The 13,436-nt window shown below is 44.0% G+C and overlaps 2 protein-coding genes across 4 annotated transcripts in view; one reads left to right on the top strand and one right to left on the bottom strand.

Annotated features, from left to right (window-relative positions):
* Positions 1-2,054: 2,054 nt before the first annotated feature.
* On the bottom strand, positions 2,055-3,887 carry colec11 (collectin sub-family member 11). Of its 3 annotated transcripts, XM_008279995.1 has the most exons (6): positions 3,752-3,887; positions 3,571-3,642; positions 2,970-3,041; positions 2,821-2,874; positions 2,596-2,691; positions 2,055-2,446 (listed from the first exon to the last, which is right to left on the bottom strand). In XM_008279995.1, the coding sequence occupies exons 1-6, from the start codon at positions 3,885-3,887 to the stop codon at positions 2,055-2,057; spliced, it is 822 nt and encodes a 273-aa protein (XP_008278217.1). The 3 variants fall into 3 exon arrangements, with proteins under 3 accessions (XP_008278217.1, XP_008278218.1, XP_008278220.1); XM_008279996.1 differs by lacking the exon at positions 2,970-3,041; XM_008279998.1 differs by lacking the exons at positions 2,970-3,041; positions 3,571-3,642.
* Positions 3,888-6,303: 2,416 nt separating this feature from the next.
* Positions 6,304-13,436, top strand: part of myo6b (myosin VIb) — a 38,317-nt gene continuing 31,184 nt past the window's right edge. The window contains exons 1-5 of the mRNA XM_008280007.1: positions 6,304-6,510; positions 9,876-10,022; positions 12,550-12,619; positions 12,710-12,783; positions 13,200-13,336. Of these exons, the coding sequence (XP_008278229.1) occupies positions 9,906-10,022; positions 12,550-12,619; positions 12,710-12,783; positions 13,200-13,336 (398 nt within the window). The 5' untranslated portion in view covers positions 6,304-6,510; positions 9,876-9,905. The remainder of the gene's footprint in view (positions 6,511-9,875; positions 10,023-12,549; positions 12,620-12,709; positions 12,784-13,199; positions 13,337-13,436) is intronic.

Here is a 13,436-nt window from a genome sequence, read left to right as displayed (position 1 = left end):
CTAAAAACAATAGCTGCCAGGACTGTAAGACATCTTCTATTAATCACACGACTAAACCATAGAGGATTTTCCAAGATGAAAATGTCAAACTCATCTAAGGTGTGTAACGTCTTGTTCTTGTCATTCAGCAAACACTACGCTGTCACATTGTTACCGAGGGTGATCTGTTATTATTCGGAGCCCTCTTGTGTTTAGGCAATGCATTATTTTTAAATAAGAGTCGTGTCACAGCGAAAAACTGTCAGTGTTAATTTACAGCAGCATTAAAACCAGCAGTACGCCGGCGTATGTGGTCTGTAGCATCAGACTGTATTCACTGCATAAAATGGGTTTCAACATTTTACTCAAAGCAAAATCTCCAACAAGTATGTCCAAAAAAGCATTAAAAGAAATCCCAGTTCTGCTATCTATCCATCCATCCATCATCTCTACACCTTAACCCTCACTAGGGTCTTGGGGGGTGGAGTCTATCCCAGCTGACTCAGGGTGAAGGCAGGTTCACCTGGACAGGTAACCAGTCTATCACAGGGCTACACTTAGAGACAGACAACCAAGCACACTCACATTCACACCTACGGACAATTTACAATCACCAATTAACCTCAGCATGTTTGTGGACTGTGGGAGGAAGCCGGAGAACCCGGAGAGAACCCACCCTGCACGGGGAGAACATGGAGACTCCACGCAGGAAGATCCCAGGTGTCCTCACCGGGACGCCAACCGGCGACCTTCTAGCTGTGCCACCCGCTGAGCCACCGTGCAGCCCTCAGTTCTGCTATGCAACTTTAAAATACTGTAGACATGTTGTGCCTCCAGTACTCTTGTCAAGTGGAGAATCTGGGAGAAGCAATGGAGGAGTTTCCTTTGACCCACTAACTTACATTTATTACAGTTTGCAATCAATCTCCTGTAGCTGGTTGGACATCACGTGAGCTTAGTGTTAGACTTTACTAGAGGGTGGATGTTGTGAAAGTGACTCAGATGCACTTTTGCTGCCTCCCAGATAATTCATGACACAATGACTTTGTTCACCCTTAAGATTTTTTTTTTGAATTATTGCTCCCAGAGGACCTGTGCATGCTGCAGACGGACTTCTTTTCTGCTGCTGGTGTGTTTGGAAGTACAGCCATGTTTTCATATTTGTTGCTAAGCTTTGACTTTCATGCAATACTTGTCTAACATTCTTAAACAGGTACAACATAGTGTTTATCCAGAACCCAACAGCTTCAGAAAACCGCAAACTTTGACTTGACACAGTGAGAAAAGCACTTTATTTGTAGAGCTGTTAATACTAATACCTCTGCTTTTCCTAATATGACCAGTCAAAATGCCTCCAGGCCTGTGTTGCAGCCCCTATAGTCCTGTCCCAGGCTAACAAACTGTTAAATCACAGTATTACTTTCATCCACTAGGTGGAGGCTGTCTGCTGGATTCAGCTCAACTGCTGCAGTAAATAAGTGCAATCAGCTCAGAGGCAGAGAATAATGTCCAGGCATTGTCTCTGTGTTTTAAATTATATGAGAATGTTTATTGTGCAACAACCGCCACATAACTTATTATATGAATATGAATGTAGAACGCATGCTGTATTCCATTTCTCTGATTAAAAGCACCCGACCGGAACCAAAATCTGTCTTTTAATTGTATATTTTTCTGCACAATCTACAGCCTTCTGTATTTGCTTATTTGCCTTGTTTGTCAGTGGCGCCGGTACAAATCTTGCTCAGTGGATAGTTTGCATACCATAAAATCTCAATACACTCGCCAGAGCATGCTGTCGGAAACATTAATGAGTCGCAGAATATGAGATTAAGCATGCACTTAAAATAAGTAAAATTCTAACAAGACTCAGGCTGTTTTTGTGAGTTCAGGAAATAAATAGCTTATAAGCTCACAAGGGAAAAGAAAGTAGCAGGAAATATACTGGTTTGCACAACTTGCATGTCATTTTGTCGTCGTATTTACAGATGGAAGCTCAAACAGTATGAATACATCAGCTTTTTGCTCCATTGCATTCGTCCGTTCTTTAGCAGTCTGTTTAATATGGAACCAACTCAGACACTGTCCTTGTCGAATTCACAGACAAAATACATGGTGGGATTGCAGGCCACGTCGATCCACTCCCCAGAGGCCACCATCTCAGTGCAGTCCTCGTCGTCATAGGCGTTGTTGGGCTCTCCTTTCCTCCACTTGCTGAACGTGGTCATGGGTGAGAGGTCCACGTAGGTGAAAACGCCCTCGCGGTCCAGGTCATGAATGCCGATGTAGACTCTGCTCAGGCCCGCGTCGCTTATGTAGCCTGCGATGGCCGTGTTGGCTCCCTCATCCTTGGGCATGGCCAGGTGCCCTCCCCTCGTCTGGCAGTAGCCCTCGGCGTCGGAGTAGCGCTTCTCCTCCTTCACCAACAGATAGACCTTACTGTCTGTCTCTTTTATGCCAGCAACAGCTGCAGGGGAGGGCAGTGCTGAAAAATGAGCACTTGTATTTCTATAAATTTCACATTGACATGCCCACCATTTGCAGTTCTATGAAGATAAGGAGTGAAAACAGCACGGATACATGGAAGAAGTTGTGTGAAGAACACCAAGATCATACCATTTTTAATGAATTTCAGCTCTGAGGATAGCTGGGCCACAAGAATGTCCATTTCTCCGATCATCTTCCTCATTGGCGTGCACTCGCATGGAACACCTGATAAGGCAAAAATGTAGGGGATTACCGCACAGTTGGCTTAATTAATTTACAAATTCCATCAATTGCGTCTATCTAATCCTGCAATAATCTGCTCGACAAACTGATTAAGACGGTTTAATATCTCACCTGGCTCTCCGTTCGGGCCCCTCGGACCGGGCTCGCCCACGTCTCCTTTGATCCCTGAGACAGAAATGCAATATTAATCAAGTGTAAAAATGTGTTTGACGTATAATCAATGCATTCCCAAACAAGTACATCTCTGCTGATTGTAGCACCTTTCAATCCGTTCGGGCCGACTTTTCCATAACGTCCCATGATGCCTTTCTGTCCTTTAACCCCGGGTAGGCCTGAAAAGAGTGCCAGGTACATTTAGTTAACATGCAATCTGTTTTAAAAGCCACACATCTCTCATTGTAAACAGAGTCGATGCACCTCAAAACACCGTGAATTAAAATTTATAGGAAATAATGGCAAAACCTGTCAAAGCGCCGTTTAATTCCACTATCAATTAAAATGATGAATATGTGCAGTGTTGTATGTTAGGGAACACCCTCCACTCCTCATTAATATCTTCAGTAAACACTTGTCCACAGCACTGGATTCCACAAATCACTTCTCCTCCAACCCCTCACGCAAATGTAAACACTCGGCCATCTCTGGACGGCCTGCGTGTGATGCAACAGCACATTATCAGCCTGAGAAATGTGATCTTTAGCCCAGTTCTTTCTGTGTCAGCCAAGTGCTGGTGATGAGAAAACAAGGAAACGTATACATCTGGGCCTATGGCAAAGGCTTTTTCCTCTCCAACATCAAGTATATGCTTGATTAAGAATGACATTTTAAAGAAAAAAACATTCTACGATCACAGTTGTGTACCGGTCTCTCCAGGAGGGCCGACTCTTCCTGGTCTCCCCGGTGCTCCTTTTTGTCCTTTGTCTCCTGGTTCTCCTTTTTGCAGAAAGAAAAATAGATCAGATTGTGTTTTTGTTGAATTAGTTCAGTTTAAATATGTTTATTGTATGTCTGTGTGTGTGATGAAGCTGGTAGACTGACGTGCCTTTGAGTCCGGGGACAAGGATCTGAACAGTGCAAGGCTCATCTGTCAAGTGCTGTCCGTATGATGTCTGTATTGGCAGTAAACTCGTCAGCGCTGACAGCAGGATCATGGGTAGGAGCAGCTTCTCTCCTCTCATTCTGCTACATGGGCAGGTTGGTGGGCTAAACTGAAGGGACAAATTAAGAGAATGCTAATGATATTTTTTCCCAACAGGTTTTTAAAAACAATTTTTCCGAACTAATACAGTGGAATCATCAGCATTTGTTTCAGGAGAAAAAAGCAACGCCGCGTGTTTATCCTATAATATAATCGTATAAACCTGTTATCTCTGGCATCTTGTTTTACAGAAGCAGGCAGCGGATTACATTCCTGAGAGCAAACTCTACATTCAGTCTCATTTTCTAAAGGATTTTAAATTATTTCCCAAAGACCAAAAAAGAGCGTTTCATAACACAGAACTCTTTCATTTAGAAATATTTAACGTTGCAGAAGCTTCCACCACACATTTAAAGCCACTGATACTTTAAGTATAGAAAACATTGTTCTGAACCAACTCATTATTTCCTTTCAGTGAAGTAACGCTGAACATGAAGACATGGAAGCCACACCGAGAACTATATCTACATAAACCAAAGACTTGCTCAGCTGTGTAGTCGTAAACTTGGCACTATTTCTGAAAGAAAAACGCTTTTATCATTATAAAAAAGTATTTTAAAATCCGGATCGCCTACCTGTAGAAGTATTTTCCAGGCAGAAGTCAGAAGTATTGCCAACTTGCAAAGATTTGCAGGAGCTTTGAACACTGGTGGTCCTACAGAAACATTTCATGTTCCTCCGCAGGCACCACAGAATGTGCGTGATAGTACATTTATAAACAGTTCACAGATAAAGTCCAAAGCGGTTGGGGCCCCACAGATAATTGGCTGGGAAAGCAGTGGAGTGATTGACAGCGGAGGGGCCTGATAAATACACTGCCTCCGCTTCATAACACTATCAGATAATTAGAGGGTTGAATCTACAAAGCTTTTAAAATACTTTTACACACCGATTCCAGCATTCATGTACGAGTATGGTCATAATGAGGGAGCATTTGTCATGAGAAGTGACCGTACTCACCTGTGGTTCACTTTGTTTTGGGTTCTCAAATAAGATTTTGTAATGGCCCGTGTGACAGTGGCCAATTCGTTTCACTAAAGATGCTAAAGAGCATCAACTTAATGCAGTTTGTGGTCCGTGTAATGCGATTATAAACGAACGTGCTCTCAGTGTTCTTTTTAAATGCACTATATTTTGAAAAGTGACTGCCATTTCTACAACGTCATGTGATTTATTTCAAATTAAAAATTAATACGGCAAATAAACAACGCACAAGATTGATGATCCAATAGACATAAATATATAAATATTAGGAGGAGTTGTTCCTCAAACTTCTATGAAAACTTCCTTAAAGCTTTATGAAGGGAGTTAAACCCCACTGGGATTCAGTAGATATTATTCCAGCTGCATAATGTGTATTATTCCACAGGAGTTGCATTTACACTGTTTTCTAACACGTGACTGAATCTGTGTTCATGTGTGCAGCTTTTCTGGTTCCTTCTGATGATCATGTCTCCAGTCCATAACTTCTGTGCTCTTTAAGCTTCTCTGTTTTTTCCTGGAAGTGTGCTACAGTTTATAGTAACTGGTTTGGGATGTGGTTTCAGTCATACAGGTACTAGTCTCCCCTATGAGGCCACATGAGGGCGCCATTGTCCATATGAGCACAGGAGCAAACCTCCACATGAACTGGATCTTAAATTTCTCAGACATCAGTCAGTCCAACATTCACTCACCTGCCACACCATCAAAATGATGAATTATCGCTGCTTAATTCCTCATTGGATGATGTGTTGTTGGAATCCAAACTTAAATATGACCTCATATCATTTGTCTTCTGTGGTGCATTATTTAAGATGTCTTGCAATTACTAACTTGAACTTTTAACTTGTTAGAAAAGAAAAAAAAACTGTCATGTCAGTGTTTACATGCTGTCATCTAGTGTCTGTAACCAGATAGGGTCCAATACAGGCGGTGTCAGATGTCCTAATTAGATTTACAAACCCTGTGGCAGCCAGTGTTTCAGCTCTGGATTGGGTGTCTCCTTCAAAAATCCCCCCAAAAGTTTTGGATTACCTGCCTCTCAAATATTCATGACTCTCAAGGCAACACTGGCGGCCTTTTCACTGCAGCCAACCAAGTAGACGGTTTGATGAAGCACAAAACAAACAGTAAATGAGTTCAATTAGATCTCCCACAGTCACACACACTCTGTAAATAAATTTAAATTGCTTTGAATGCATGTGATGATGTTTTTTTTTGACACGTCTTCATCACTGAACTGGGTTGCTTTCTTCTGCTTTGTTCTGGAGAAAGCTACCTGACACGGGATCTTCCGAGCGGCACCTGAACGCACCTTCAGCGGTTTTCCACAGCCGCCGGAGGGAGGAGGAGGGGGAGGGGTGACGTCACCGGAGCTCACCGGTGTGCGCGTGCATGGCGTTGTGAGACAGTGAACGTCGCACCGCCTGTCATCCTGCACGGACCTGCTGCTGCCGCTTCAGTCCACCGTCCCGTCCCGCTCAGCACCGACAGGAAGCACCGACACACCGACAGACAGACAGACCGACGGTGGAGCCCCGCTGCAGACACGCGCACAGCCGCATGAAGGACGGAACCGGCGCTGCTGGATCCAAACACTGAGCTTCTGAAGGACACAGGTGGTGAGTTTGGTCCAACTTTTACACTTTTAAACCGTCAGAAGCAGCCTCATGGAGGAACTTTCTGTTGTCTTTGTATTAACATACATAGAGGGAGTGTTGTAGTGTTTTGTTTAAACCACCTACCTGTAGGTCTGCTTTACCTGCTTTAGTCTACAGGAGTCATTCTGGGTTATTTATAAGGGGCTTAGTAGGCCTGCTGGTAGCCTCATGCAGACTAGTAGTCACTGTGATGATATAAATCCATCCAGTTTAATCAGAAGTTTGTCTTGAAACATCACTAACATACTTTTTTTTAGTCTCTGCTTCTGCTTTCACACAGTTTAAGTGTCCTCACAGGAGTAATGAAACTACATTTGTTGTCATTTATTTATATTTTATTAGACTCTTTCTCCCTTATCTAACCGTGAACATGTAAAAGTGAAGTTTGCACACTCTTTTATAAGATATCCTCCTGGAAGTGCAGACTGTGTGTCCATCCCTGTAGTGGAGGTCCAGTGCCTTTTCCACGTCCCCCTTGTGCCTGATAGAGAACAGGAAGCAAGAGGCAGGAAACTAGAGGCGTGTTTTTTTTTTTTGCGTGTCCTGCCTCGACTCGGAGCCCAGCGTCCATTCATGTGTGTGTGTGTATGTGTGTGTGTGTGTGTGTGTTTCCTCCTCTCTGGACTGGATGCCTCCCTGCTGGACATGTGACCCTCCCGATTTGCAGCGTCTCGTAACTGATCAGTGACTTTTTTATTTGTCAGGCTGCGCTCGAAGCGTCTCACCTCTCTGTCTGGATTAGGGTCAAACACTAAGAGGATTAAAGGCTGCAGAGTCAAAGTTACTCCTGGTGGCGGGTGGTGGGGGGAGAAGAGGAGTCAGTCACGCCTTTGTTTTGTGGTGGAGATCTGTAAGGTTGAGGTCCATCTCCTTAAATGAGATGCCAGATAGTCTGGACGGTTGCTCACAACACTGAGCTGTATGTTGGTGCATATAGCGGGTAGCAGCACACACAACATTCCCGTTATAGCAGCTCATTTAGGCTTTTATGTAGTTTTTAACTGAGCGTATTTCCTGTGTGGACAAACTGTAATTAAGCTTGGAGTCGAGCTGCTGGACAGTCTAACGAAGACAAACCTGACAAAACCCTCTCACACTCGAAGCCATTTCATCCTCCTAACTTCCGGTGTTTTTTCCCTCCTGCTTATGTCTGAATGTGGTTACAGCTGAAGCATGTGTCGTATAATTCCACCCAACACTTTTAATGTTTGAACACCGAACACCAAACCAGGCAGATCTGTATTTGGTAGCTGGTGCTGCACATACGGTCAGTCCTACACATGGAGTCTTCCTACTTGCTGCAGCCGGCTGTTATCAGCGTGCAGACCTTGAATGATTGTCCCTGTCAGATTGAAGATACCCACTGACTCTGTTTTCTAAAGCCAAGGCCGAAGAAGTGTCTAGTTTCTTACTGAGCCTTGTTTTGCTCTTGAGAATCCAGCAGATTGCATTCAGAGGCGGTGAACTGTTTGAGTTCTCTTTGTTCTAGATTAGTCCTGGACGGAGGCTCAGACCTTTGATAGGTGAAGTCTTCCTCTTGCTTGTCTGCTGGCCTACTTCAGACAAAGACACCTGTTGTAAACTATATTGCTCTATTTATAGGTGGAACCCATAGCAATAAATTTACCTAACAGTCTTGACTTACATTCCCTTTTCTGTGGCAGCAGTTGTAAAATTATATTCTATTAAAGTTGTGATGAATACATTTAGAACCGACAGCAGCTTTCCTTTGTGCTGTGATGTGTGTTTTCTTTTCGGTTAGCATCCTCCGTCAATAACTAATGGTGAGGAAAGATCCACAGCACGCATTTGGGAGATGTAGGTTTAGTGACTAAACGTGGCAACCGCTTGATAGTGAATCAATTAAAGTCTGATTGATGCCCTTTTATTGTCGCTGTAACCATGCCGACTGCATCTCTGTCTTTGTTCAGGGAGACAGAAGTGGTAGACACGAGCAACACAAAGGAACCAAATGTAGAAAGATCTTTTCATTGTTTCTGTTCTTGTCACCTGGGATGCAGAGATAACAACCGTGTCAGAATTATTAAACTCGTCTAATGAAAAGTGTTAAATAATGAAATATTAGTTTGCTTTATGCAGAGCAAAAAGTAAATAGAGATACGTAAGTTGGATCCAGCTTAATGAGGAGTCAGTTTACCTGGTTACCTTTAACTTGTTAGTTTCCACCCACCGTCCTCTCCGACATATGACCTCAATCCCTGAAGTTTACTGGATACCCAAGAATAACGTCAGCACTTTTACTTTGAGGAACTCAGTGGTTGTGGGATTAACTGGAGTAAACAACACGCATGTGGAGGTTTCACATTTGACTGAAGACGCGTTAAGACTGTCAACAGATCCAGACAGAAAAGATCCGTTTGGTTGTCGTGTACATTATTCAAGGTCTAAACTAATTGTGGAGTAACCGAACAAACAATTTGAGTCCACAATTTATTGCATAAATCGGTGCATTTTGGCAAAATAACAGCTCTTTATCCAGCAAAATGTTCAAATAGTTGTTTGCTTAGAAAAATCGTCCCGTCGTGATTTATTTGAACAGCAGTCGTTGTGCAAAAAGTATAAATCCACAGATCCCAGCGGCCATTTTCAACATGTTGTAACTGAAAATGTATTTGCTGCTCCAGCGTGGGACGCCACACGCTCCAAACACACCTCCAAACTGGATTGTTTGGCTGGACAGTTCTGCCGGGTCACGTCGGGTCAGGAGACAACCAGAGACCTACCGCGATGCGAAATCCTCTCTTACGAGATCAGTATCAGGAATAACAGCTTAATGGAAACCGAAGCAGACAGGAGCAGCTGGTCGGATCCCAGTCACATAACGCTGATGACTGAGGAGTGTCATTACAGATCTGTTTGATTCCTTTATACTGGGAGGTTCACTAAAGGTTCTACTGGGGGGTTTGGTGAAGACTTTTTTATTAGAAATGAGTAGCAGACAGGAAACGTGGGCGAAGAGAACTTTCTGGGAATCTAACCAGTGCTGATGGCGTTTACACCCAGGTGGTCCACATCCTAACCATTTAGCTGCGTGGTCACCTGGATGGGAGCATTTGAGGAGGCACGGGAACTTACTACCTGGATTAGGTGGCTGACTTACAAAAAAATGATAGAGTGATATTGAAAAATGTCCCTCAGCCTACTCTCGAAGTTCCCTTTTTAAATTAGCACTGCTGACATCAACCTGAATGTGAAATCCGTGTACCTCAGTAAAAATACCAAACTGTGTATTCTGCCTTGCGTATCCATTTTGATGAACATATGCTCTCTCCTTTGCTTAAGTTTCCTCCGTCTCTCTCCTTCAGTTGTGTGGCCGTGCTGACTGGAGCTGAGCCATGGACGATGGGAAGCCTGTGTGGGCGCCCCACCCCACCGACGGGTTCCAGCTGGGCATGATCGTTGACATAGGAGCCGACGCGCTCACCATAGAACCGCTGAACCAGAAGGGCAAGGTGGGTCATCGCACACAAACACACTGTACGAACACCCGCCATCATCGCTGTCCATTTACCAACTGGGAGAACAGCTGAGGAGGAGTGAGACTGTTTTCCTCTGATGCTCTGTAGGTTTATGTAAGAATTGCATTGAGTTGATCCCAGGAGGACCAGAACCACGTATGGAAGTATTCATACGTTCATGTGCAGGAGTTTCATGGAAAGCACAATGAAAAGTTCTGGTGGTTCTTTGGTTTTGTTTCAGTCCGTCCGATTTCAGGCAGAAAGGCGTCGGCACAACAATGTGTAAAATGTGAGAAACATGAGAGACCGCATGTACAGAGGCATGAATAAATAAAGAGCAGCGGCAGCAGGTGTGCTGATAGCGTTGCCTGGAGGGAGAGCTGCTCATTAGGAGGTAGAGGCCACCTGTTACACCTGAGCCGTCACGTGTCCCCAGCAAGCAGCCCTCTGATGTTTACAACAGACATGGACTGTGGCGGCTTGTTTTGTTTGCTCTCAGCGCGTTACTGTATCGCCCGGTGTCACCACAGGCTTGTTATAGCACCAGTGTACAGAATAACAATAATCACCACGGCTCTGGTCCATTTAGGTGTAACCAGCATTCACTGCAGGAGATGTTACCGCTGACTGGAGGGGTGAATTTGTTAAATTTGATTATGGATAACATGTTAAAGCCATGAGCCAGGGCCCTGAATTAGCTTGATAAAACTCTTAATTTCATTATTTATACATGTGCTTTTCTTACTGGGTGATGTTAATGGAAAATACCCGTTGAGGTGGTCCAGTGGATCAGCACGAGTCGTATCATGGACCTGGATGTGGAGCAGCTCAATGGAGTGCAGTCATTGTTGATGCTATGAGCTGCCTCTCAAATCAAACCCTCTATTACTAAGGATGCATATTGTTCTATACGGTATGCCAGAAAAAGATTTAGTATTACCCAATAGACAGTATCTTAAATGTTGTACCTCCGACTGCATCCGATCGGATTTTGAAGCGTCCAAGCCAGCGTGCTTTTCTGTCTCCTCTGACCCTGATTCCTCTGTACAGTTATGTCACTTATGTTGGTACGAGTATAAACCAGCCTGAGCCGAACAAACAGGTGGCAGCTCCTTCCTCGCTACGAACAGTCAGAGTTTAAAGATGTTATGATGAAGTAGATGTCCAGACTGTGAGCGTACAGCATGAAACAACTATATTCTTAGTGAGGTGTACAACTAGAAATGCAGCCTATGTTTTATAGCTTTCTTCATTTGGAAAAAAAACAAAACAGTAAGCACAAATATCCACCCAGGTTAGCTTCTGAGTAGTTTGGAGTCTAAATGCATTGTTTTTTAATTATGCAAATTAGATTGTAGGCTCCACAGATTGTGTTGGCATGTGTTGGGTTATGGAATAAGATTGACTTAACGAGCATATGATGAAAGCTGAATGATTTTGGTGATTTTTTAATATATGTATTATCAGCTGGAGAAGGTTTTGGTGAGTCAGAATTTATTAGCCGTGAACTTTCTGTGGTCGTTATCAGGTTGTGCCGTATTGCGAGGCATAAACTCGGCTCCGTTCTCGGGGTGAATAAAAGGCCCATTGAGTGTCTTCTTTTTACTGCGGCGTTCAGCTCGTTAGTGCCTCGGCCAGGCCGCCTCTCTCCCTCTGTCGGTTTTATCGGTTAGACATTTCTCACATGGTTGTTATTGTGGACGGCCGTGTCCGGTTTGTGCCAAGACGCCGCAGCCGGCACACAAAGCACATTCTGTTTATGCTCGCAGGCTGTTTGTGGTAATAAACCACGCTTCATAGCACAGGATGGATCGCACAGACCGGCCGCGGTATTGATATGAGGAGTGTGGAATGAGCATTAGATGTAAATGGGAAGAGAGACAGTTTATTATATTGATATATACTTTAAGTCTGATTGCTCTGTTATGGGCGGCCCTGTTGCAGGTGTCACCGTCGGTAAATTACCCGAGCCTGTTTAAATGTTCAGGATGGATTCTGATCGTTTTTAATAACGCCGCGACGTGATTGGTTCCAACGAGGGCTCCGCCATCATCCCCTCTTTACCGACTGCGCAGCACTCACTTACTCAGTCAGGTGTTCAGATCCTGTTGCTCTCCCACCAAATTATTCATTATCCTGCCATGTCCTCCCTTGTTTCTCTCACAGCCGACTCGTTCCATTGACTTTATTTCCATTAACTCAGACTCTCAGACAATAGAGTGAGAATATCAGTAACTAATGTAGCCTGGGAACACGTCGCCGCAAACATCATTACTGCGATCTTTAGGCGTGATAAATGTTTGATGTTTGTGCTCACGCTCGCTTGTTTGTGATGTTTAATACGTCTCTCTGTTTTATGGTTCAAATAAACATTTGTTTGTGTCACAAGATTTCCAAACAAGCAAACAATTAATAATTTTGTCCGTGACGCTGGCGGGGATTAGCGGAGACGATGCCGCTTGTCTGTCCTGGAAATGACATCATGTAAATGCTGCAATTAGTCAAACTGTTCATGTTACAGACTTTTCTTGCTCCGATGAGCCAAGTCTTCCCAGCAGAGGACGACGTCAACAAACACGTAGACGACAACTGTAAGTCTGTACCGGGATAACTTTGATTAAAAATACTTTCTTAACGGATTTATCCAGTTTAATTGTGTGTTTTTTCCCCTCTATCTTTAGGTTCCCTCATGTACTTGAATGAAGCCACTCTTCTGAACAACGTCCGAGTCCGATACATCAAAGACCACATCTACGTATGTTCTCATTTCCCTCTTCGTTTATTTGCCTTAGCTCTCTGTATATCTTTTACATTTATGCTCCTGCAGTGGCTCAAAGACGATCTAGTTGCACCATAAGGAGACACGCAGCAGCTTTGAGGGCAGAAAGAAAGAAAGGATCCCTATCCTTATTTCCCTCGGGGGGGAAGGTACCAGGTGGTGAAGAGGGAAGAGAAGCTAGAAGAGGGTCAGACTGGCAAACCCAATCCTGACCTCAGTCACTCACTTAGGATATGAGGGACAGCTGGTAAATAAGAAAGGCAAGAAACAGGCTGAGGTGTGTCTCACCAGCCCGCGGTGAGGCCGTTTTATTACCTTTGTTGTCTCCCATTGTTCAATAATGTATACGTATTCTGATATCCTAATCACCGCCGTCTTTATCTCTCCTGCAGACTTATGTGGCCAATATCCTGATAGCTGTTAATCCTTACTACGACATACCAAAACTGTACGGACCCGACGCCATCAAGTCGTACCAGGGGAAGTCTCTGGGCACGCTGCCACCTCACGTCTTCGCTATAGGTCAGAGGTCACAGATGAAAGTGATGAGTCACTGTAGTTTGTGTAACACTCTCGTTAGCCTTGACCACAAGTTATTAGTTTATTGGTGTAATACGCCTTTAGTGTCT

Source organism: Stegastes partitus, unplaced genomic scaffold (genome assembly GCF_000690725.1).
Source record: "Stegastes partitus isolate 25-593 unplaced genomic scaffold, Stegastes_partitus-1.0.2 Scaffold178, whole genome shotgun sequence".
NCBI classification, from domain to species: Eukaryota; Metazoa; Chordata; class Actinopteri; family Pomacentridae; genus Stegastes; species Stegastes partitus.
The sequence above is the reverse complement of the archived record's forward strand: the minus strand, read 5'-3'. Positions and strand labels throughout refer to the sequence as shown.

Coding starts and splice junctions, on each gene's coding strand:
- colec11 (XM_008279995.1), bottom strand. CDS start 3,887: ATGAGAGGAGAGAAGCTGCTCCTACCCATGATCCTGCTGTCAGCGCTG. Junction 2,875..2,969: donor CGGCCCGAACGGATTGAAAG/GTGCTACAATCA, acceptor TTTCTGTCTCAG/GGATCAAAGGAGACGTGGGC. Junction 2,692..2,820: donor GGGCCCGAACGGAGAGCCAG/GTGAGATATTAA, acceptor TTGCCTTATCAG/GTGTTCCATGCGAGTGCACG.